The 25,685-nt window shown below is 38.6% G+C and overlaps 2 protein-coding genes across 2 annotated transcripts in view; both read right to left on the bottom strand.

Moving 5' to 3' along the window:
- Nucleotides 1-2,694, bottom strand: part of LOC134754470 (adenylyl cyclase 78C-like) — a 79,076-nt gene extending 76,382 nt beyond the window's left edge. Inside the window, exons 1-2 of the mRNA XM_063690803.1 lie at nucleotides 2,618-2,694; nucleotides 1,074-1,166 (exon numbers count right to left, since the gene is read on the bottom strand). Of these exons, the coding sequence (XP_063546873.1) occupies nucleotides 1,074-1,103 (30 nt within the window). The 5' untranslated portion in view covers nucleotides 1,104-1,166; nucleotides 2,618-2,694. The remainder of the gene's footprint in view (nucleotides 1-1,073; nucleotides 1,167-2,617) is intronic.
- LOC134754273 (exonuclease 3'-5' domain-containing protein 2) overlaps nucleotides 1-25,685 on the bottom strand; it is a 446,643-nt gene that overhangs the window by 48,688 nt on the left and 372,270 nt on the right. The gene's annotated exons all lie outside the window — the stretch shown is intronic.

Here is a 25,685-nt window from a genome sequence, read left to right as displayed (position 1 = left end):
TATAAATGGTGGTACCGAAAGGGGACTGTTTGAAATCTACGAACTTTAATGGTGGTTTAAGTAATGTTTTACAAACAATGGTTTTCACATTGCGATACCATCGCTTAACTGTCAAACTGTCTTCAGATGTCTTGGTACCAGGACCATTTGGTACGGGCGAAAGTGCAAATTATTATTAGTGCAAATTGCAAGTGTAATTTATTTTAATAACCGGTCAAGTGCGAGTTCGTTTAACTCGCGCACCGAGGGTTCCGTACAAACTTTCAATTTTCTCATGTAAATAGAATCCCGCAAGACTTTTGACCAGAAGTTTAGTATACTATGCGTAATTGTGTACAGCGCCATCTATCGGCAAATTGGCTAACTAATTTGCGCGACCTGTATGTATGTTGGTTTTTCTGGGATAATTCCTTATCATGTGAACCGATTTTTACAATTTTTGTTTTGTATTTGAAAGAAGGTGTTTTTAGTGTAATCTCATAGACATTTTATGTATAACATACACCCGTAAATGGGTTTAAATTGCAAATTAAATTAGAAAATGATTTATGATAATTAAAAAAAATTCATGATAGAGGTGTGATTATGTTTTTCCTGTAATATTTATGATAATGTTGTGTAAAAAAAAATTTTTTTCGTTGGGAAATTTCGGAGATATTGGGGGAGGGGGGGGGGGGTGGCTGGTATTTTTTTCACATTTTCCTTCATTTTTTATTTCTATGAAAAACAAATATAACTAAAAAAATGTTTGTTATGTTCAATTCGTGCTCTTTTATCCCACTCGACCTAGTAACTAGACTTTGAAATTTTGCCCCCTCTTTATATTGGGCATTTCTCATAATTAATAAAAAAAAATACATTTCCAATGTGTTTGGGTTAGCGTTGTTCATAAATGTTCCAAATTTGAAATCGATAGCTTCAGTAGTTCTGGAGATATTTAGCAATGTGACAGACAGACAGACGGACAGAGTCGGTGCATAAGGGTTCCTTTTGTGCCTTTTTGGTACGGAACTACAATTTAAATAAAATTAAGTAGAGCTCCACAACTAAACTTTTGGTTCATATTTACTTACTTTGAGAAGAAAGTCGACAACGTTGACCATGATTAAGGACTTCTGCCGTTGTCTTCTCGAGTATCGTTGGTAGGAGAGCTCTACGCCCTCGTGCTAAAAAATATTAATTATAATTTATAATGCACGGTCATTTAATGTATGGAAGGTAAGTTAGTAGGTAGTAGGTAGGTAGGTAGTCTTAATATATACACTATACACATATATAAACTATAATGCACATTTTCGTCAGATTACGTACTGCAAAACTAATAGTAATTGGGGGCAAGTAATATATATTGAGATTCTATGTTGTACATATACGTATAAGATATAAGCCAAGCCTTGCTCGTAGCGCGAGTCAAAAAGTAATTAAATAATCAATTCTAACAAGCTCAAACTAAGGGCATTTTAGTCTTACAACCAACATATATTTATTTGTGTGTTGTTTTTATTTGTTATTTATACATTACAGTAGAGTTCGGTTATAACGACGCCCAAGGGACCGCTTATATTACGTCGTAATAACCGGACCTCGAACTAAACGAACGGCCAATTTTAATATTTTTTTAATGAAAATAATTACATCATTTTTTATTTATTAATACTTATGCGACCATCAAAGAAAAAAAAATACATTACAATTAAAATATTTATATTTACGTAAGTATTACGACTTTTTGGAGAGACTTGTGTTTGGAATAAGCCACTTTTGTACGCGTACTCACTCATACCCGTAAATTACTCGAATCCCGTAAAATAAAAAGTCATAATTCTTGGGGATCTAATAAAGATGTGACAATCGTACATCGGCAATCAATAAGTTTTCTGCCAAAATTTTCAATTTTAATACAATCCTTTATCGTTGGCTATGTACTTTTGTTTCATCACGCAACTTATACTCATTAAGCCAAACGCAATTAGATTGCGTTGTTTTATCACACAGTTCCTATGGCCATCTCCTGTGTCCATCATTAGAAGTGGGTGACCGTCCAAAATATTGCATTGTCACCCAGCTTACACAATTATGTATGTGAAGTTTAAACTCAATTAAATAATGGGAAGTGGGTTTTATTTATCTTGCAAGATTACGAAAAGTCAATATGCTTCTTACCAACAATTTATTTGTAAAAACTACGTCGCTCGTCGTTGTAACCGGACTTGACGGATGGATTTTGTGTAAGTTTCCGGTGTTATAAACGGAGTCGTAATAAACGGTTGTACTTTCATACATTAGTAGCTCATACTGGAACCAAACAAGTAGCTATACCTACTCACGTCGCTATAACCAACCTTGGTTGTTAATTGTTATATTCCAAGTCGTACTAGCCGGACTCTACTGTATTTAATTAAAATATTTTCGGAGGAGCCCCCCCCCCCCCTCCACTCTAGAGAACGCGTCCCCAGGTGGCGGATATTATCTTCAATATACGCCATATTGACGTTGCTTGTCACGCCTTAAACATAAAGTGTACTAAAAATCAAAACATAAGTTATTGTTAAAAGTCGCTGAACAGTATGGTATGGTATATGTATTAAAAATGCAAATTTTTGGTCAGATTACGTACTGTAAAACTGTTGGTAATTGAGGGCAAGTAAATTCCTTTGTAGCTGCGAACTGGCCGGAGAACACCTTCTGCTTCCACTGTTAATGTAAATAATTATCGCAATTATAAACTGTAATAGATGTCATATAATAAAGAAAAAGTGACGAAGCCCTCCAGTGGTAAAGGCCGGATCCGGACTTCACCACTAACGAAATAAGTTCCCATGGAAATTTACAACTTGTACAACATGAATCAATTAGGTTGCCTATCTTTTTCCGGTCACTATTATGAGGTTGCCGTGTTTAAACAGGTGAGTTTTTATCGATTGCACTCATCTGCCTGACGCTTGAATTATATATCAAAATGATGGTAATTTAATGCGAATACAGAACCCTATGATGTCGTTGGATATATAAAACAAAAATATGGGTTTTATAAAATAATTTTTCCCCTCACTAGCTCGGAAAGCCGTCTTTTATCCTTTAAATTAAGCGGGGAAAAACGCATTTTATCCACTAGTGGGGAAAGTAATTTGACCTTGGATGGAGCGTGTTTAAGTAGCTTTTGACAGATAACAAAACGTAAAACGTAAAACGCTCATAATAATTGTTTGTTCGATATTAATTATCATTAAATAAATGGTTTGAGAATTTAATAAAAAATACCAAATTTAGCTTTATTTAATGGTTTTAAGTCATAAACCTTAAAATTCCATAAGAAACGGTTTTTTTCTAATAATTATGTTAAATATAATTCTGAACTCACAAGTTGAGTCGATGCAATTTCAAAACGCATCATTGACATTTCATACGTCAGAAATGTCAACATTGTCAACAAAATTTTTACTTTAAAACTTCTCACGTAAAAATACAGAATTTCCAGTTTTTTGTTATAATATCGTAAAAAAATGAGTGATTCCAGTAATGAAGATGATCTAACGCCTGTGGATGTTGCACTTTCCTCGCTATAGTGAGGTGAAAAGTTTTGTGTTACACACGGGTGCAAATGTATTTTACTTCTCGTGTTTCAATTCCACACTCGCGGGTAAAATACAACTTTTCACCCTTGTATAACAAATAACTATTTTGATAGTGAATATTTTTTTATCGTTTCAACCCTATAGTGTGGGGTGTCGTTAGATAGGTTTTTCATAAAAAGGCGTCTTAAAACAAAATGTTTTGATAAAGTGAATCATTTCGGAAATAATTATTTTGAAAGAAAAAAAAAGGGTTTTTTTTTCTCACTTTTGCACCATCGATCCAAAAAATATGAAAAAAATCACAAAAATAATGCTTAATAAACACATTTAAAAAAGTTTGTAATGGCGCGCCTAGCCGCGCATTACAACATCATGCAACGGCCACGTGACAGACAGCGGAGCTACCTATCGAGCCGCGGCCACCGATCGAGTGCCAGCCCACTCGCCCCACCCGTCGCGCGCCAGGCCGAGCGTATAAAAGCGGCGCGCGCCCATACAACAGCGTCAGTTGGGCTCACGGCCTTCCGCAGTGAGGACAGCTGATCTCCCGGTCGAGCCGGCGTGTTTTCAGACGCGTAGGCACCCGGTTCCCCTCCGACCCTTCCTGATTCCCGTAGCCCAGTCAGAGCCGGCGTGTTTTCAGACGCGTAGGCACCTGGATTACGTAACCCGTCCTACCCTGTATCTTGGTCCGAGCCGGCGTGTTTTAGACGCGTAGGCACCCTCGATACTCCCTATCGCCCTGGTCAGAGCCGGCGTGTTTTAGACGCGTAGGCACCCTAGGCGCTCCCCCCCGATTCGCATATCCTTCCCGTCTCGCCATCCCCTTCACCCTTAGGGGATACCGTTCCCGAATCCGCGAGTAGCTTAGGGTCCGCGCCGTACCGTTGCGATAAGTAGAAGCCACCCCGCGTCGTACCTAGTTTAGGATACCTAGACCTAAGGAATCTTAATTTATAATAAACCGGCATAAAAGCCCGCCGATTTGTATTACAGCATTAAACCTGTGTTTCCTTGTCTCACTCTGCATCCTCTCTCTCCTCTGAGCTAACTAGGAAACCCTTGCTCCCGTCTGGAACAAGGGAGGTGTATGAGGCCACGCCCGCCCCGGCGAACGTGACCCCATCACATCTGGCGCCCAACGAAAAAACTCACGTAGGAGTCCATAAGGTATCCTGGAAGGAACCATTGCTCGAGAGAGGACAGAATAAATAAATAAATAAATATTTAACATATACCGCCCCGTGTACTCATATATTCCATACAGCCGCTACACGTAGCATCACCGCACCGAGGCAACTGGGACTGTCGCATCCCGCCCACCCGTAGAGTACACCTAGCCCGCACAGAGGTACACCAGGAGCCCCCACGCTCCATCCAAGTAATAAAGTAAAAAAAAAACCCCGCACGGACAACCGTGCACCGTACAACCGCTGCTTACCGGTAGGTATTAGAAATGCCTACAAGTTGGATATACCGACTGAAAAAACCCGAATTAGTACAAGAAGCCACAAAACGTGGCGTACCGACCGAAGACTTAACCGTAGAGGAGATACGTAAGGGCTTGGTGGAGATCCTGAAAGAGGAAGAAGCGGGAGAAATGGCGGAAAACAATGCAAAGGTAATAACAAAATTAATAAAAGAATGGAACCTCTCATTTGAGACCACAGACGACGCCGTCGAGTTCATAGAAAGGTTGGAAGAACTCATCAAGGCGAGCAAGATTAAGAAGGAAGATATATTAGCAGCATTACCACGCATCTTAAAAGGTAGGGCACTGCTCTGGTACAGAAATTACGTAGACTCGTGGACCAATTGGAATCAATTCCTGCAAACATTTAAGCTGTACTACTACCCGGCCAATTATGAAGAGGATCTCATAGCCAGAATTGTCACTAGAAAGCAAGGAGACCAGGAGAGGTTTACCGACTACGTCACAGACATTCTGACGCTGATGCGCAGGTACGGAAGTCTCGACGAAGCAGCGAAGCTACACCGCATTCACGAGAATATGTTACATAGCTACAAGCTATACATCAAAAGGCAAGACTATAAGACCTTACCAGAACTATTGAAATTAGGAACCGAGTATGAAAATATAAGGACACCCACGTACGGTGCAACGACGTCGTCAGGAGCGTGGCGAGACGCCAGCGACGACAGCAAATGGAGGGAGGACAAATAAGCAAGCAGCGAACAAACGACCCAAGGTAGGGACGACCGACGCCACAAAAACCAGAAACCGAAACCCGAACCGAGAGAGAGTACGAGCCACACAGTGCATCCGAAGTACGACCCCAAGACCAGCTGCTGGTCCTGTGGGAAACCGGGACATAACGCAGACGCCTGCAGAGGCAGGCGCCAAGTATTTTGTAGCCAGTGTGGAAAACTGGGAGTGTTAAGCAGGACATGCTGCAAGAAACCAACCTGGATAGGGCAGGAAAAGCTAGGAGCAGCCGATAGCCCACAGGCGAGCGACAACCGCATATACACCGATTTGCACATAATGGGAAGAAGATACCGAGGCGTAATAGACACAGGATCCACCAACTCGTACATCAACCAGCAAGTATATAATGAATGTAAGAACATCGCGTACCAGAATAAGGTAAAAACAAGAGAAGTAATACTAGCGAATGGGACCAGGACACAAACCCACAACAACCTGTTGGTCGATATAGAAGTCAAAGAGGTAAAAATCAGACACTGGCTGAGGGTGCTGCCGTCAGCGACGGACATTATAATAGGAATGGACGTCCTGAAACGACTTGGAATGTCAATAAAATGGCCAGGAGAGAGCCAAGACGAAGAAGACCCCGATGAAAAGAATATCCAGAGAAAAAATAAGGAAAACGGAGAAGACAAGGAAAAAGTAGACACTCCAGAAGAAAACCAGGATAGCACAACCGCCGAATCCAGTCAACAGCAGCCAACCACACCGCTCACAAAGGTACAACATAGAATAAAATTAAAGCACACAGAACCTATAAAACAAAGTAATCCACGAAATCCGAAACAGCAAAAAATAACCGACAAGCATGTGAGCGACATGCTTCAACAGGGCGTGATCGAGAGGTCACACAGCCCACATAGTTTCCCCGTGGTACCAGTAGAAAAACCGTCAGGTCAGTACCGATTCCGTGCATATTGCCGTGAGGTTATCCATATAACCGAAGAAGATGCGTACCCGCTACCACAGGTAGATTTCGGTAAGATTGACCAGATATCAGAAAAAGGTAAATACACCGAAAACCGAGTCACGCGCCGACAAGCAAAAGCGAACCTTACACAACACACACAGAGTCCAGCGATAAAATACAACCGGAAGAAGAAAATTAGAAAAACAGAAACCACGCAGCGCGGACACGAACCGACTTCAGAAATGGAACATGGGACCCTTAAACGTCAATTTAATAGAAGAAAAATAGATATAGGATGGATACCAAAAAGTAAGTTACAGATCGCCAGCCCCCTGGCACCGGCACCGTCCTCGAGACCAGACACGGAGGGCGGAAACAAGAAAAGGACGCGCAGGGCGGGCAGAAAGACGAACGGCGGCCAACAACACGGCCATACGAGAAGGCCGCGAACGCGGCAGGCGCACCCGCCCTACGAACGTCACAGCAAAAGAAAAAAGGGGGGAAAAGAAGACTAAATAAAAAAAAATGTGTGAAGTGAAATAATATAAAAATATAACAGTGATTATATTAAAGTACAGTAATAAGAAAACCAAATAGTGTAGTAAAAAAAAACCGTAATAAAGCGTAGTAAAAAAAAAAACCGTCAGCAGATTTAAGTACCGTAGAAGCATAAAAAAAAAATGTGTAAAAAAGAAAACCTATTGTTTAAATAAAGTAAAGTAATAAAATGAAGAATAATTACCGTGCAATCAAGTGTGACCAGTAAACCGCAATAGATACTTAATATAAACATAAATAAACCCGCGACATAGTGAATAAATAGAATAGAATGATACAAGCACATAGAAAGAATAGGTTACAGACCAAGTAAGTACATAACAGTGAAGTGCATGGGTAACATTAAGTCAAGTGAACAACAATATAGTGGGAATAGTATAATAGAATAGCAATATATTTACAATAAATAACTTTTAAAAAAAACAAGACGCGGGTCAAACAGAGAACGTAGGCTCAAAATAAATAAACGTGTTGCAAATAGGAAGACGAATACTTAGAATAAATACAAAAATGAGATAAACATAATAGCATCCAGTAAATAAAAAAGAATAATAATAAGAAAAAAAAAAAAAAAAAAAAAAAAGAAATGGTATCGTCTTTCAGCCAGCATATTCTAACGGTGATTTTTCCCCATAGGTAAAAATCTCCAGACGGGTGACGGGACTGTAATGGCGCGCCTAGCCGCGCATTACAACATCATGCAACGGCCACGTGACAGACAGCGGAGCTACCTATCGAGCCGCGGCCACCGATCGAGTGCCAGCCCACTCGCCCCACCCGTCGCGCGCCAGGCCGAGCGTATAAAAGCGGCGCGAGCCCATACAACAGCGTCAGTTGGGCTCACGGCCTTCCGCAGTGAGGACAGCTGATCTCCCGGTCGAGCCGGCGTGTTTTCAGACGCGTAGGCACCCGGTTCCCCTCCGACCCTTCCTGATTCCCGTAGCCCAGTCAGAGCCGGCGTGTTTTCAGACGCGTAGGCACCTGGATTACGTAACCCGTCCTACCCTGTATCTTGGTCCGAGCCGGCGTGTTTTAGACGCGTAGGCACCCTCGATACTCCCTATCGCCCTGGTCAGAGCCGGCGTGTTTTAGACGCGTAGGCACCCTAGGCGCTCCCCCCCGATTCGCATATCCTTCCCGTCTCGCCATCCCCTTCACCCTTAGGGGATACCGTTCCCGAATCCGCGAGTAGCTTAGGGTCCGCGCCGTACCGTTGCGATAAGTAGAAGCCACCCCGCGTCGTACCTAGTTTAGGATACCTAGACCTAAGGAATCTTAATTTATAATAAACCGGCATAAAAGCCCGCCGATTTGTATTACAGCATTAAACCTGTGTTTCCTTGTCTCACTCTGCATCCTCTCTCTCCTCTGAGCTAACTAGGAAACCCTTGCTCCCGTCTGGAACAAGGGAGGTGTATGAGGCCACGCCCGCCCCGGCGAACGTGACCCCATCACAAGTTAAAACAATCGTGATCAGTTAAGCCGTTTTTGAGTTATCGCTAAAAGTCTTTCTTCCTATTTAAAAGCCTGGCAACCCTTATTTGTGACCGGATTTTCACAGGCAACCCTATAGCACTGTATTCGCAATAAAATTACCATCATTTTGGTATATGTAAAACTCAAGCGTCAGAAAGATGATTGCAGTTATCGATAAAAACTCACCTGTTTAAACACGGCAACCACATAATAGTGAGCGTAAAAAGATAGGCAACCTAATTGATTCATGTTGTACAAGTTGTATACTTTCCATTGGAACTTATTTCGTTCGTCAGACAAGTCGGTGAAGTTTAAAGAAAAAAAAAATATTTTAAAAAATGTATTAAAATATCCTTGACCATATTTCTTTAGGCAACCCTATTTATTTATGTTCAACGACATATTATTTTTCATAACGTATAAGTTTCATCCGTCAGGTCAGACCTCTCGGTGAAGGTCGACCATAACGTATCTCCTACTAATAGTTTAGTAGGACTAGTTTGAATAAAAATAAGGCCCATTTAGATTATGCAAGTTTCTTGTACGAGAATCGGCAATAGGGAATATTACGCGAAACTATGCGCAGGTGGCGCCAATACCACAATCGTAAAACAAGAAAATCGAAATTTCGTTATCTAACATCTCTGTTACTCTTGCATATTCGAGCGATAAACAGGCATAGCGAAGTTTCGGATTCGCGTTTCCCGGTAGGTTCTCTGTAAACAAACCGCCTTGGTGCATCAATGTCATAATATTTTGTTATCTCTGAAAACTTGTCAAAAAACTGTAAAAGGCACAGTATGTATAAGTTACTCTATGGTTTACTAAACAACCTAGTGCTGCACTCTGGTGGCAGAACATTGCAGTAATACCCCCTATTGTGTTTTTCTATAATAGTATTCAAGAATTGCACTAAAGAGTTTACACATGGGAAACATTCACAAAATTGAATTCAATTATTGAATACAACCATAATACAACTATATATTGCCAGGAAATAATTGCTACCCTCTTTTGTTTACATTTATGACATTATTGCGAGAAAAGAATTGCATACAAGTATTGACAAGTGTAAACCTTTTTGTTGTACTTGACTTTCGGTCTCTGTTTACACCTATTCCATAATGAGGGCTATCGTTTTTAGGGTTCCGTACCTCAAAAGAGAAAAACGGAACCCTTATAGGATCACTCGTGCGTCTGTCTGTCCGTCTGTCACAGCCTATTTTCTCCGAAACTACTGGACCAATTAAGTTGAAATTTGCTATACATATGTATGTTTGTGACCCACAGAAGGACATGTAACGAAAACAAATGAGTTTGAAATATGGGGGCCACCTTTGGGGGGTAAATGAGAAAATAAATAAACTAGTGGCTCTGTGAGCTGTAGACCCCGCGAGCATACCTTAAGATGGATGTGTCTAGGGCTGTCCTGCCGACGACTAACCACCAAAAGGTGGCGTGATTGTGCACAATTTGCGAATTATCACCATCGTTTCCAAAACTCAAACATTTTCTAAGACGTGTTGATATTTACGCATATGCAACAAAAATATGACGTGTAAATCGAAATATATTTACACTCAACAGAAGAGATGTCACACTTCATCAAAATTGTGTAAAGACTGCAAAATATAGTAATATCTTGCATTCACGTACACATACGTACTTAAACACAAATGTCAGTAGATTCGTAATGTTACAGTAAAGTAACCCAGAGAGCGCAGCGGATGGAATGTATATTGTTAAAAAAGATCAGAAATTAAATTTAAATTCTTGTTTGAGCAACGATTGAGACTTTGACAAGGCACTTTTAACTAACTGATATTTTCAGACATTAATTTTTGTGGTTTCGTGTTCATTAATGTGCTCGTGGCATCCGTAATCTCAGTTTTGGAAAAAAAATCAGATAGTAGCTGAGATACAGATACCTACTTCAAACCCCGACGGTGCCAATTTTTTTGTAATAATTTTAACGTTCTCTTTCGAGGTATTTTAAGCGTAAATATGTTATTCTTATTATCAATTGAGTGTCGCGAATTCTTCTACCGATAACTACAAAAACGCTTCTATGCTTAGATTGCTTAGTGCTGACGACACGGCCCAGCACACTCTGGAAGAGTGCAATCGCTGGGCCGTGGAAAGAGCTGCCCTCAGGGCGGCAACAGGGGTGGTGGACCTGTCGCTGCACAGCATCATAGCGGCGATGCTGAGCAGCGATAGGAATTGGGAAGCAGTGGCCTCCTTCTGTGAACAAGTCATGTTGCAGAAGGAGGAGGCGGAGAGGGGGCGCGAAGCAGATCCAGACGCGCTGCCTCACCGACGCAGGCGGCGGGGTCGAGGGCGAAGAGCGTATGTTCGCCTCGACCCCTTGTGGGGCCAGCGGGTGCGAGACCCGCATTGCACGGCTCCACATACGTCGTCGGGGGGGGGGGGATCCAGCGTTTCTGATCCCCCCCCCCATTGTGCGGGTGTCCTGGCGCCAAGCCGGGGCTGCCGGGGAGCGCCATGGTAGAGTGTAATCGATCCCATGGTGCCTTCACAAACGGCAGAGAGGATACGAAACGCCGGAGTGGGTTTAGTGGGTAGGGCCAGGTTCTCCCTCACCTCTCGCCAGCTGAGAGGGGACAGGAGCGGCGAGTCCCACACACCCCCCCATCAATGGCCTTCTCGCGGCCGGGGGGACGGTGCGTAACAGCACTCGCCCACTCCCTTAAAAAAAAAAAAGATTGCTTAGTGCTGTTGGCGTGCGAGTCACATTGTTACATTTCGAACTTTGCGAAGACCACCATCCACACTAGCGCCCCTAGCGGCGAATTAATACGCGTTAGCCCTCATTGAATTCAAATTGCTTTCAATATGCAAGAATATTACGTTAGTGTAAGGTAAGGTCTGAGTGGACGCTCGAAGCGGAGCGTTCGGCGGGACGTGCAGCGTGGCGATGGCGTCGGGCTCACAAGTGATTTGAACAACGTGCACGTGCACTAAGGCCGCTCCTATACCATACGTTTGCATTTGTTTAACATGCACGCCGCATGCCCCGCCCCGCTGCACGCTCAACTCGAGCTTCCACTCAGGCCCTTGAGCTCAGGCCTAAACTTAGGTTTAGACTGAGCAATTTTTTATTTCCTCAATTTTATTGTATATGTGCGAGAAAGTTGTATAATGTAAATGGGCCTTTAAAGTCCACAGTTTTAACCCTTAAATGCATGATTTTTTTTCTTTTTACCTGAAATTAATATTATGTCTTACATACTCGTTTACTGATTCTGGAACAAAAAAACATCGATTTTCACTGCTAAACCAGTGTTAGATTTTACATAGGGTGAATCATAATTTATGTAAATTTATACAATTATTGGTAAAAGATATAAAAAATCTTACTACAATTAGAAATTTATACTATTTGTAATATACCTATAATAACGATTTTAAATATAAATAACTGCAAACCCCGAAAAAAAAGCCCAAATTACATACTAAAACTCATAAACTTTTCCAAATTTTTCTAATTTGCCCCCATTTCGTCTCAAAAGAAATGTAATTTTTTTAAACTTAAATGCTGTGCAAATTTGAATAATACAACGGAAAGTGTATTAATTTACGATCAAAATAATTATACACGAAAAAATAGATTTTATCTAATTATGCATAAAATTATATGTTTTTTGTTGTGTGCATAAATATATGACTATGCATTTAAGGTTAAAAAGAAAAATAAAGTTATATCAATTATAGAATAGCACCTTTGGCGCTCAATGCAAATATTTCAAGGGTGAAATGGGTGCTTAACACTCAACTTTTCATTTCGACAATGAGTAAAATGTAAAATTACACTTATACGAGTATCATGATATTCACTTTCGGCCATTTGTTTCAGTTATATGGTAGGTGACTAGGTAATTTGAGTAAGATATAACAAGTCCATTATGTATTGTGTAGGTAGGTAGCGAGGTATATGCGCGTGTGATGATGATGACGAACGCGGGATTCGATGCTCGTGCTCGTACCTACCATCGGCTCGGAAGGGCTCTCCCTCTCCCTCTCCGCTGTCGATGTCGATGTCGATGTCGCGGCGGTAGCGGTAGCGGTAGCTGCCCGAAGAACGCGACACGGCGTAACTGGCGCGCTCCTGTAAGTGTAAGGTAAGCATAAGCACCTACACTACCTACAGGACAGATCGTCGTCTATTCATTTAATACTACTCACTCAGATGTGATAGTTACGGGGTTGTGTAGGATTTTTGTAAGAATAAGCTAATCGATTATCATACCATTAGGTATATCTAAACATGCACGGTAAGTAGTTATAACCTCGTTCGCGATATCATTTATTACGTCTTACCAGGCAAAGGCATATGGTAACACGTTGTGGTACCTCGACGTGTTGCTAAGATAAAGATATAACAACGCGCTTATGAACGGCAAATAAAGCTTTTTTTTGGAAAATATAATTATTCACGTATTAGCGATAGAGATTAAGTGAGTAGGTACCCATAAAAATAGTTTACTATTTTTTCACCTACCATTTTCCAACTTCGATTTTAAGTATGAGTAATTAAACGACGGCAGAAGAAATGTTACCTACTCTAAAAACTCAGCTAACTTGTGATTGAAACAATGAAAATGAAGTTAAGGTTAGACCAAGAATAGTAAGATTTTGATAGCATTCGTAGTGCAAGTGTTATTTATACGTCATAATTTCATAGAAGTTTGACGTTTAAAATAACACCTGCACTGCGTGTGCTTATAACCCAAGAAAATTAAACAAATCTGCGGAAATAATTCGTGTATATTTGAAAATTGGTATAGTTATACCTTGTGGTGTCCAGATGAACATACTAAAAGTCCTCGGGAGTGGGGGTAGTTCTGACTTGCTGAGGGTGTGTGTGTGGGGGGGGGGGGGTTAAAGGTACCTTATTCAGATTTTTGCTCGTATCTCGAATACCTGTACGAATAGCATTATAATTACTTCGAACAAAAGTTTCTACATAAAATTTTCTACCAATTAGGTTATACTTATTTTTACTCTACGATCAATACTTTAGGAGCTACAGGGTGTTTAAGTTAACAAAGAGATAAAAACTAGACGATATAAGAAAACGTCCTTTTTTCGTAGTTGTTCATCATAACTGAATTTTTTAGTATAGAATAAGCAAGTTGAGTCACCTGCTGATCAAAAATAAAAATAAAATGTCGGGCCATGCTCAGTGCAAGGTTTCGTACTTCCGTAGTTACCCGCCCGGCAAAATATACTTTTTGCAAAAACTCAAAAATGCCTTAACCGATCAGGGTTGCTATAGTTTTTGTTGAAAGTGTTTAAGTGTTTTATCACGATTTTTTTCATATTATTTGGAACCATGGTTCAAAAGTTAGACCATGGTCGAGAAGTGGGGATGTTTTTTTTTAGCTTCGCTTCAACCCTATAATGTGGGGTGTCATTGGATAGGTCCTTTAAAATTAATATGAGTCTTTAAGAACATTTTTTTGATAAACGTAATATTTCCGAAAATTGTCGCTCTTAAAGAAAAAATAATGTTTGTGGTCCCCCTCTAACTTTTAACCACGAGTCCAAAAAATTTGGAATAAATCGTGAAAGTAGAGCTTAGTAGACTTTCATGGAGAACTATAGCGAACGTGATCGGTTCAGCCGTTTTTGAGTTTTTGCAAAAAGTATATTTTGACGGATGGGTAACTACGAAACTCTACACTGAGCATGGCCCGACATAACCTTGGCCGGTTTTTTTATATTTGATCAGCAGGTGACTAAGCTTGCTTAGTGATTGCAATCCGGATTATCAGAAGTTCAAAAATCCGAATTTCGGAGCGTTTGAAAATCCGGATTTTGAAAAAAAAAGCGGATTTCGGATTTATTCCCACCAGTACTAATTTGCTCAAAATTAATGCTAATGCGAAATAAAAAGCGGTGCATATAAAGCGGTAACGCGGGAGAGCTATTGCCAGTCGGGCAGCGTATTTACAAAGGCTATACTGATATGGTTCAGATGCGAACTAAACTAGATTAGCTTTTGTTTGGACAAAACTTAACAAAACCCTAATCTATTATAGTACAGAAATTTACTGAAATCGTATAGACTTTATTAACTAAATTCATACGGATATTGTTACTACAAATGCTAGTCTGTTGCGATCTAAAATTCGAATAATATTTTAGTAACGACTCCGATTGTATTAAATAAGTTACCGTTCATGCAAATTACTTAACAATGCCTAAGATTTTTATTACTTTTAGAATTATTTCAGTTTATAGGTACGAGTACTCCCTTTAGTACCGTTTGGTAACCAAAATTTCGTAATCAGCTACAGAATGGGAATCAAGATTCCCAGTTTGAAGCCGGTTACGTATTGGGCCAGCGTGTTACCCTTTGGTAACTAAATTTGGTAACTAGCTACAAACAAGAATCTACAATTCCTTCTATGTATCCAGTTACGAATTGGGCCAGAGTGGTACCGTTTGGTAAATAAGTTTTGCAACTGACTACAAAATGGGAAACCAAAATTACATTAAATCAATAGGTAGGTAGGTTAGGTTCGTTAGGTAGCTTCAAGTGCCCGAAGGGCAAACCGCCCAGAAATAGGAGCCCCGCGGTCTAGTAAGTTGTGAAGTAAATGTTTTTTTTTAAAGAAACAGTCCGACGAACTCCAGCTAACTAGACGGAGCCCCGCTATTTGGATTCCCATTTTGTAGACAGTTACAAGTTTTCGAAGCCGGTTACCAATTTTTAATTACCAAACGGTACTAAAGGGTACTCGTACTACCTATTAGGTTTTGTGAGAGCAAAATGTTTGAATATTATCGCGACAATAGCTAATCCATTTGAGTAAATAGTATTATTAAAATTTAGATATCATATTCAAACGATACTGGCGTTACTAAACTCGACTAGGTTTTGTCGTGAATTATATTTAAAAATATGTAAGCAAAAAGCTAATGGGCCGATCAACTTTTTTTTGTATAAACGCGTCCCGTTTACTTCTAAAATATTAAACACTACTTTTTATTACATAAAAGATGTAATTGGATGTTAATTATTTAATCAGATCTATTGTTTTGTGTTCGCCTTAGTTTTATAAAGCAAACTTTTTCCATTTTTATAGAAAATTCCTCGTGTCGAAATTTTTGTTTCATACAAAATCCCACTGTCCCCCAGGCGTACTGACTTGCTATGATTGGAAAATCTGAAAAATAATTCCATTACTACGTCCTATATTTCGAGCTTTTTATAAACAAATTAGTAACTTTTATTTAAATTCTTATTAACGCGCACGATATTATATAATTTAAGATACAAAATATTTTTTCAAAACTATGTCCCCAAGGCGTTAAGATAATAAGAGTCGGCTGAGTCACAGGATACATTGTTTTGCTAAGTGCTAGTGAGACAGGCTATGAACGGCTCAGCCAATAAGAGCTGGATCTACGTATCGCGTGATGGCGTCTGCGTTTGCTTTAGGTTCATACTGGCTCGGCAATTTCGTCCGTGACTCGCGAGGTGGTAGCGTGTGTTAATTGTGTGTCGGCTGAGTGACATTAGAATTCCGGTAAGTATATCTTTCGAATCAAATTTGTATCTTAGTTTAGTTCCTTTTAAGTCTAAAATGCTCAGTGTATATGTTATTATCGTAATTAAAATAGTTTTGCGACAAAAACAACAAACCAATGTTAAAATGTCTCTGTAGTCACAGTCCCCTTAGTCACGAAAATCGTGACTCTGAAGACTTTTTACGTGACTCAAGAGACATTTTTAGGTTTATTAACCTTAAATCCTTATATACTACGTTAAATTTAATACTGATAATTAGTAATTCAGTTGCTAGAATAGTACTAAAGCACAATATGTTTTTCCTAATCTTTAAGATTAGTGTAATTGTGTCTCTTGAGTCACATGTTTTGTTTCTTCGCTGACAATGTCCCCCTAAATTGCAACAGATTACCGGCTTTTAAACAGTTCATAAGAAACATTCATTGACATTATATAAAAATAATGTTTCGCTTAGTTAAGTACCGTCACTATATTAATTTGTTTAGTTATATTGAGTTCATACTGAGATGTTAAAAAATATTCACATCAAACTACCTATGTGACTCAAGAGACGAAATCAACCCCAGTATTACGAAATTGAGACTGACTTTTGTACCTTTTATTTTGTAACTGTGTTCATTATTAATTACTTTCAGTAATAAAGGAAAGAATTTTTAAATTAAATGTAGTTTTCTTAACAAAGTCAAGAAATCCGTAACTTTGACTCAGTAAACGTTTTACGTTAGTGTGTTATCAAATCTTTGTTTAATTTTCATCAAAACACAAGAACGAGCGATGCTTGATATATATTTGCAATCTTTGGAAGTGTTATTAAATATATTAAATAATATTGTAAGGAAAAAACAAAAAAATATTTTTTTGCAATAAAAGTTGATTCGATACAAGAAATAATTGATCCGCCCTAATCCATTTGAGTGACTAGTTTTTACCGAAACGGTATAGATATTGTTAACTAATATGCATAAACAAAAGCTCACCTATTATAATCTGAGTCGTGACTGAAATAGTTTAGCTTCGGATTTAGCTACCCTAATCCACATAGAAATGGCCGTCCACGAGGGCGGAGAAAAGCCAACAAGTGTGGAGTCGGATAGGGCATTTTCGGCAGCTGGGGTGTTCTGTAACTGTATGAGGACGAGGTTAAGTGACGAATCTCTTGATGCGATGATGTTTCTTCGTTTTAATTTTTAGGGTTCCGTACCCAAAGGGTAAAAACGGGACCTTATTACTAAGACTCCGCTGTCCGTCTGTCCGTCTGTCTGTCTGTCACCAGGCTGTATCTCATGAACCGTGATAGCTAGAGAGTTGAAATTTTCACAGATGATGTATTTCTGTTGCCGCTATAACAACAAATACTAAAAAGTACGGAACCCTCGGTGCGCGAGTCCGACTCGCACTTGGCCGGTTTCTTATAAAAACGTGGAAACAAAATATAAAATTTGTATTTTGCTATCATGTTTATCAACCAATAGATGATTTTGTTATTAAATAGCGTACTTAGCGTAGCAGTGTACGTATTTTGTTTTTAATATTTTTTAAAGATTTTGTTATTGGCGTAGCAGTGTACGTATGTAATTTGTTTTTATTATTTTTTAAAGATTTTGTTATTGGCGTAGCATTCTGTTATTTTTTTATTTTTAATAAAAACAACTTAATTTGATTGTTTGGTTCACTTTGCCTTTATGCCACATATTCCTTTCTTAAAATCCGGATTGAATCCGAAATTCGGATTTCGGTCAAACCAAAATCCGAAAATCCGGATTTGAAAAAATATTTACGGATTTGCAATCGCTTGCTTATTCTAAACAAAAAAATTGAGTTATGATGAATAACTACGAAAAAACGACGTTTTCTAAAATTGACTATTTTTTCTCTTTGTTAATTTTAATATCGTATTGATCGTAGAGTAAAAATGAATATGACCTAATTTGTAGAAAATTTTATGTACAATCTTTTGTCCGACGTAATTATTCGAGATATAATCAAAAACCGGCCAAGTGCGAGTCGGACTCGCGCACCGAGGGTTCCGTACATTACACAATTTAAACAATGTATTTTTTATGTGAAACGTGAGTGAAATGTCTTTAAAAAAACCCATAGGGGTCGGATTAAAAACTAAGTAATTAAGTCCGACTCACGCTTGACTGCACATTTCTATTAGATTTTCCTGTAATCTATAGGTATAGGTAAAGAAATATTTCGTGTATTTTTATCAAAATTTTAGACCCAGTAGTTTTGGAGATAAAGGGGGAATGGTCATTTTTTGCCCATTTTCTTGAATAACTTCTAAACTGTTTATTCGAAAATTATAAAAAATTACATTTGAGATTCTCACAATAAGCTCTTTCATTTGATATGTTGCACGAAATAGTTTAAAAAACTTTTTTTTTAATTTTTTCATTTATCCTCCAAAAGTGGCCGCCATGTTTAAAATTCATTTGTTTACGTTACATGTCTATCTTTAGGTCACAAACCTACATATGTATACCAAATTTTAACTTAATTAGTCCAGTAGTTTCGGAGAAAATCGGCTGTGACAGACGCACGAGTGATCCTATAAGGGTTCCGTTTTGAGGTACGGAACCCTAAAAATCTGAAAAAAGGTACCTTCAACCCCCCCCCCTGCACCCTCAGCACAACCCCCACCCCCGGGAACTTTTATAGTATGTTCATCTGTACACCACAAGGTATAACTATACCAATTTTCAAAACTACACGAATTATTTCCGCAAATCGTCCATTTTCGGTTTAATTTGGCGTGGCTCCTATCAAAATCATTGCAGACTTGTCTTGGTTTAACTCACGTAGTCCGTAGTTACTTTAACAATGCGATCGTCAGGAGCCGAGCAACTGGCGCCGTCCGGAGGCAGCCGCACGGCGCCGGGCGCGGCGCCGGCGTGCTCCACGTCCGTCCGCCCGTCGGCGCCCACGCCTAGCTCCGCCTCCCGGTTCTCTTCGTCCTCGCTATCGCACCGCCCGGGAATGCTTCTTCCACCCGGTCGGCTGTCCTCGCTGTTGATACTTATTCTGACCCCGGCATCTGTAGTGTGCGTTTTATTGTCGGCGATATGTCCTTTTTTACCACCTCCACGAAGGCAAATTTCAGAAAATTTACAATAGTCATCGTCCTCTATTGTCTTATAGCTCAACCTGCTGGGATTTACTATAATTTCGTCATTATTATCTCCAATCTCGGTTCTACCACTTGAACCGAATGAACCAGTTTTATCAGCGGTATTGCTATAACTTCTATCTTCGCTGAGGATACTCTCTTTGTTATGACTGTTGTTGTTACCGTCACCGCTTTGTCTAGTTCTCGGGCGTAAACGCTGCTGATGGTCTTCAGAACCCTTAAAAAAGAAAACGATAAAATGGTCAATCTACAGCAATCTCATTCTCCTGTGGGGCTACCGCGAAAACCGAAATTCGCAAATTGTGGGATCTTACTCTTTTACTTCAATGAAGGCGTAATTAGAGTAACAACGATTTTCGCGGTTATAGCCCTGGCTATTATATAGATTTGCAAATTCCCAGGAGATTCTGCTCAGCAGTTTTGGTTGTAGATGGTACTTGGCACGGGTTGCAGTCACCAAAAATGAGATGCTAATAAAGCGGCATCTCCTAGGATATTGCGAATAGGTATGGCCGGGTAATAAAGCTTTTTGTAGACTGACCCAACAATGTAACAGGCGCGACACGGCAAGTGCCAATTTATTATGTTCATAACATTGTATTATTTATTAAAACATGTTTTACATATGGAAATATACACTGAAAAGTTATTAAAGCGCATTCACAAGATTTTCAGTAATCCAAATAACTTTAGGCATGCCTACCTATTACCTACTATTGTCGTATATTACGGCATTTTAGACATACCTCCAACTTGTATTCACACATTTCTTCACGGTTAATACGCTTACCAGATGCGTTTATGACGCGGTTCCTTCTGAACTTACTAAAGCTGTGGATTTCACTCAAATATAAGTATATCATCAGCAGCCGTAAAAAAGCTAGGTGCAAATTAACAAAGTTTCTATTTTGATGAGTCACGCACGCTTTAACGACTCGGTAGGTACGAGTAGATACCTACTTGAGGCAGGGAAATAAGTAATACAACTTAAGAAGTTGAAGGTAGCTACAAAATGTAAAGTAGCTACAAACCTAGCCGTTTTCAAATGATCTTTCCCCTATCCTCTGCCTATCCTACACAGGAATATCACAATAAATAACTACTTATGTATGGTTGTACCGGTTAAATCTTGCAAGTTAAATTTGACCCACTTCCCGACTTCCAATGAAGCTGAAAATTTGCATACATACCTATGTAAGTCAGGTGACAATGCAATATTATGATACCATCGACTGATCTGATGATGGAGACAGGAGATGGCCATAGGAACTCTGTGATAAAACAAGAAACCTAATTGTGTTTGGGGTTTTGAGAATTGTCTCGATGAGTATTAGTTGCCTGTGGATAAAAAAGTACAGTCAGCGATAAACGCTTGTACAAAAAAAGATTTTTTTGCCAAAAACGTATTACAAGCATTTATTTCTCGTAATGTATGGTATGTTTGTACAGATCAAATCTTGCAAGTTAAATTTGACACGCTTCCCGGTTTCCGATGAAACTGAAGATTTGCACAGATATGCAAATTGGGTGAGAATGCAATATTATGGAATCATAGAGCTGATCTGGTGATGGAAACAGAGTGGCCATGGGAACTCTGTGATAAAACAACGTAGGTAACTTAATTGCGTTTGGGTTTGTTAGAATTGTCTCGGCGAGTATATAGTGTTTTTCCGAACATACATAATATTCGCAAGTATTTATTGAGAATATTGAGATGCAAAGGTGAGAATGTTAAACTCTTTGAATCTCTCTCTTAAGGATACTCGAGCGCCCAGTCCATAGATGTAACGTACAGCTCGTTTTTGCAGCACAAATATTGTCTGAATGTCTGCCGCTTTTCCCCACAACAGAATTCCATACGACATAACACTATGGAAGTAACTAAAGTATACCAGCCTGGCGGCTGCTGAACTAAGTTTGCCGCCTAGAGTGGATAATATATGCACATATGTGCATGCCATTGCAGTTTTGAGTCTAAAGTGACTCACAGGAAAACAGTTCGATCTTCAAATTCCAGCGTATCACCTTTTATTTTAATCTTGCTGTTATTTACCTGCTTGACGTTAGGTAGCGTAAACTTGATGCATTTGGTTTTCTTGGCGTTCAAAAGCAAATTGTTTGCCGTAAACCAGTTTACTATGGTGGATAGTGTGTCATTAATGCTCTCGAAGCTGTTTTCCTTTCTGTCCACTTTAAATATAAGGGAAGTGTCATCTGCAAATAATACTATATCATGTCTATCTTGCACAACTTTTGGTAAGTCATTAATGTATACCAAAAACAGGAAGGGACCAAGAATTGAAACTTGAGGCACACCGAGGGCTACCGGGGACCCCGCCGATTGAGTTCCATTGATAACTACTCGCCGAGTTCTATCCGAAAGGTACGATGACACTAGGTCAAGGGCACTAGCTTTTATCCCATAGCGGCTTAATTTTCTCTTCAAATTTTCTTGATCAACGCAATGAAATGCCTTTGACAGATCACAAAAAATTCCAACAGCATCTTGAGCTTTTTCCCAGGCGTCAAAGATGTGTTTTAGAAGTACCGCACCGGCGTCAGTCGTAGATCGACCTCTGGTAAAACCAAATTGATTGCCGTCGAGCAGTTTATTTCTGTTGAAATGTGACAATAGTTGATTCAGAATAAGTTTCTCGAACACTGCTTAATGCCGGTAGTATTGAAATTGGCCTAAAGTTCGTGGGATCTGTTCTCGTTCCTGATTTAAACAGCGGGATAATTTTGCTATGTTTCATAATATCTGGAAAAATTCCAGCATCAATGCATCTGTTGAAAATCTCAGCCAAGTATGGTGTAATCGATTCAATAATGGAATGTAATACTTTGACTGACAGGCCCCAAAGATCTTCTGTTTTCTTTAAATTTAGTGACCTAAAAGTCTTAAGAACAATGTTCGAAGTGACATACGAAAATTGGAAGATTTCTGTACATTCCGCCACATTTGTCTTCAAATTTTCTTCAGCGACGTCTGGCGATGAATTAAAAGACTTTGTCGTTTCTACCGGTATATTCGAGAAAAACCGCTCAAAATGATCTGCCACTTCACGGTCGGAACTTACTAAAGTGTCAGCAATTCGTAGGTTGTAGTGCGGGTCCTTCATTTTATGTTTTCCAGTTTCATTGCTGATTACTTGCCATACAGTTTTAACTTTATCACTAGAATTTAGGATCTTTTTGGACAAGTAATCGGCTTTAGCGGCGACACACATCATCTTAAAAGATTTAGAAAAATTCTTAACGTACTCCAGAAATTCCCGCCTTTTATCAGTTGCTTTTAAATCATATAAGTCGTAGAGTCGGCGTCGTTTCTCGTGAATATCCGGCGTAGCCCAGTCGCTAAATTTTGTATTGGCCTTGCCTTGCACCTTCTTTTGAATGAAACAGGCATCAAATTCCTTTTTAATACAGTTAAACAACTCGGAACTCAAACAGTCAGGGTCCTCCTGTGTACATGAAAGACCACATAATTGTTTAGTAATATTACGATTGAATAAATCTAGGCACCTTTCAGAAATCGGCCTGCACATAGTATCTTGAGGAATTTCCTCAGTTTTCCCGCTGAAAGAAGCTTTTAGTCCACAGTGGTCAGAACTTAGGTTGTTAATAACAGATTTACTAATCGCATCCTTGTTACTAAAGATGTTATCTATACATGTAGCACTGGTTGCTGTGATTCGAGTGGCCTCACAAAATAAGTTGTCTAAATTAAAAGATTTAAAAGTATTTAGTAACCTTCCACAAAATGGAGAATTTTCAAGCAAGTTAACATTAAAATCACCACACACAATTATTATTTTATGGGTTCTAAAAACACTACTAAGTACTCATCTATGACCGATTCAAATAAGTTATAGTCCGCCGATGGGGGCCTGTACACGCATACAATTATAAATTGTTCCAACTCAACACAGGAAAGTTCTATATGCCGTTCCACAGACATGTCAACAATGTCTCTACGCTCCTTGCTTTTTAAATTATGTTTAACCATTATCAATGACCCGCCGCGATTACAAGATCTCCTAAAATAAGAACTGATTATACTATGATTATTGAAATTAAACATAAATTCATGACCTTTAAGCCAGTGCTCAGTTATACAGAGAATGTCAATATTCGAGTACTGTATAAACAAATCAATTTGAAGGTAAGGTATTTAGAACCTTGATTATATCGCCGTTCATTCGCAACATCTACCTAATCCTTACATATGTTTGTTGCAGGATTAAAACTATAAGGCATTCGTAGTATTTTTTTGAGTCAATTGAGACAATACTTATTTACGGTGGTTTATGTACGTGTACAACGCAACCAAGGCGAAAAATAAACTTATTAGGTATTTGAAATTTAACTAAAATATTGAGAGCAATGGATTAGATTATTCTTGTAATATTGGTAACTTCATTATACCTATTCTTTCAATGAATGACCTGAATTATAGTGTAAGTTAAAGTGACCTAAACCTTTTTACCTTTAAAATAAATAAACACCAAAATATAAATTGTTTGTTTTTATTTTTAATATGTATAATATACAACCATATAAAAAAATTACACAGGTATGTGACATTCTTTAAGCACAATAATTTCCATTACAAGTGGCATATTTATTATCTTCAAGCTCCTTCAGTTTCTGAATTGGCGTCAATTTTGTTTGCACTCTGTCTATGTCTTCCAAGTTTACTAAAACAAAATCATATCAAAATGAAAATAGTCCACATATTTGATATTTAATAAGTCCTGTAATCGTGAGAGGAATAGTAACAGTGATACGCTACCAGTGACTGTACCTGAAATGTAACACCTTTTTTAAATTATGTTTAACCATTATGCTCACTGAGTGAGACAAAATGACATTCAAGTTACCTATATATTCGAATGTTGCATTTGTGCTGTTTTATTAAATTAGTGGATGTACATAATATATATAGAATATATATAGAAATTTTATCTATCTACTCTAAACTAATACATATGAACAAATTTATTCGGAGAATAAGTAATAGATGTTAATTTAACAGGTAAAGTTAATCCTAGAAATAAAATAAAACACACAAGCTATAAAATATACTTATAATATAATATACTTATTTCTTCGAATGTCATTTCGACGAGTGGGGCCTAATACAAGTTCGAAATACTTGGATTCTATTCCCTGTCCCTTTCACGTCATTAGCAAAAAGAAAGAGACAAAAAAAGTTCAATGGTCATTCAACGGTATATTGACGGTTTATAATAGACCCCCGAAATAAGTCAGAACGCATCGTTCCAAAACACCTATGAGTATGAATTCGTAATAAATAATTACTAAAAAAAAGTTTCAAATGTCATTGAAACACTATATTTTACGTATTTTATTGTAAAATTAAAATAATGAACTTAAAAAATACAAAGATAATTCGCAAAATAAATAATTCTATTTTTAACGATCTCTACTATAGTTGACAAATAGTAGTATCTACAGTTCGGGCTCTATCTTACAAAGTTTTTTTTAACAAAAAAAGTTGTCGATTGAACTGTCAAATGATATTCGTTATTTCCATATTAATTCACTGAAATTTATTTCGTTTTGTTTTTGTGTTTTATTGCGGTAATTAAACTTAATTGTTAGAATATCTTAAGAAAAGATGAGCGAAAAATTGATGAAGAAGGATTACATTTTTTTCAGGTTGTATTTTTCCTCCCTAAATATGTTCTCACTGCTGAGATGAAAAGTCTTGTGTACTACACGAGATCAAAGTTATTTACATCTCGTGTGCTTTTGAGTCCCTTGCTACGCTCGAGATTCTAAATTAGATTATAGAATCTTTCGCTTGCACGGGACTCAAAATAAGCACTCGAAGAAATATCAAACTTTGCTCTCTTGTTGTACAAATAACTATTTTTGGTTCGATGTACATTGCTGCTTTTCTTAGCGCAATACTGCATGAATACTGCTCTTTGAGTGTTGCCCTACTTTAGTTTGCTTTACATTGCTACTGACAAGATTTGCTTGACCAACTTCACTTCTCATGCTCGTAAAGTTCTCCTTTGTGCTAGATGTAGGCTGCACAAAATGCTACTTTTATGCTCTAGTGCACAAAGTAATATTTTTTTAAAGACTAAGACAATCAAATCACTGCCATAGTACACAATAAAACATAATCGGATAATATTGTTAATCCACTTAATTTGGCCCGTTTTTTTAATAATCCGTGTTTTATATATTACTAAATCATTAAAATT

Source organism: Cydia strobilella, chromosome Z (genome assembly GCF_947568885.1).
Source record: "Cydia strobilella chromosome Z, ilCydStro3.1, whole genome shotgun sequence".
NCBI classification, from domain to species: Eukaryota; Metazoa; Arthropoda; class Insecta; order Lepidoptera; family Tortricidae; genus Cydia; species Cydia strobilella.
This window is presented reverse-complemented; position numbering and strand designations above follow the sequence as displayed.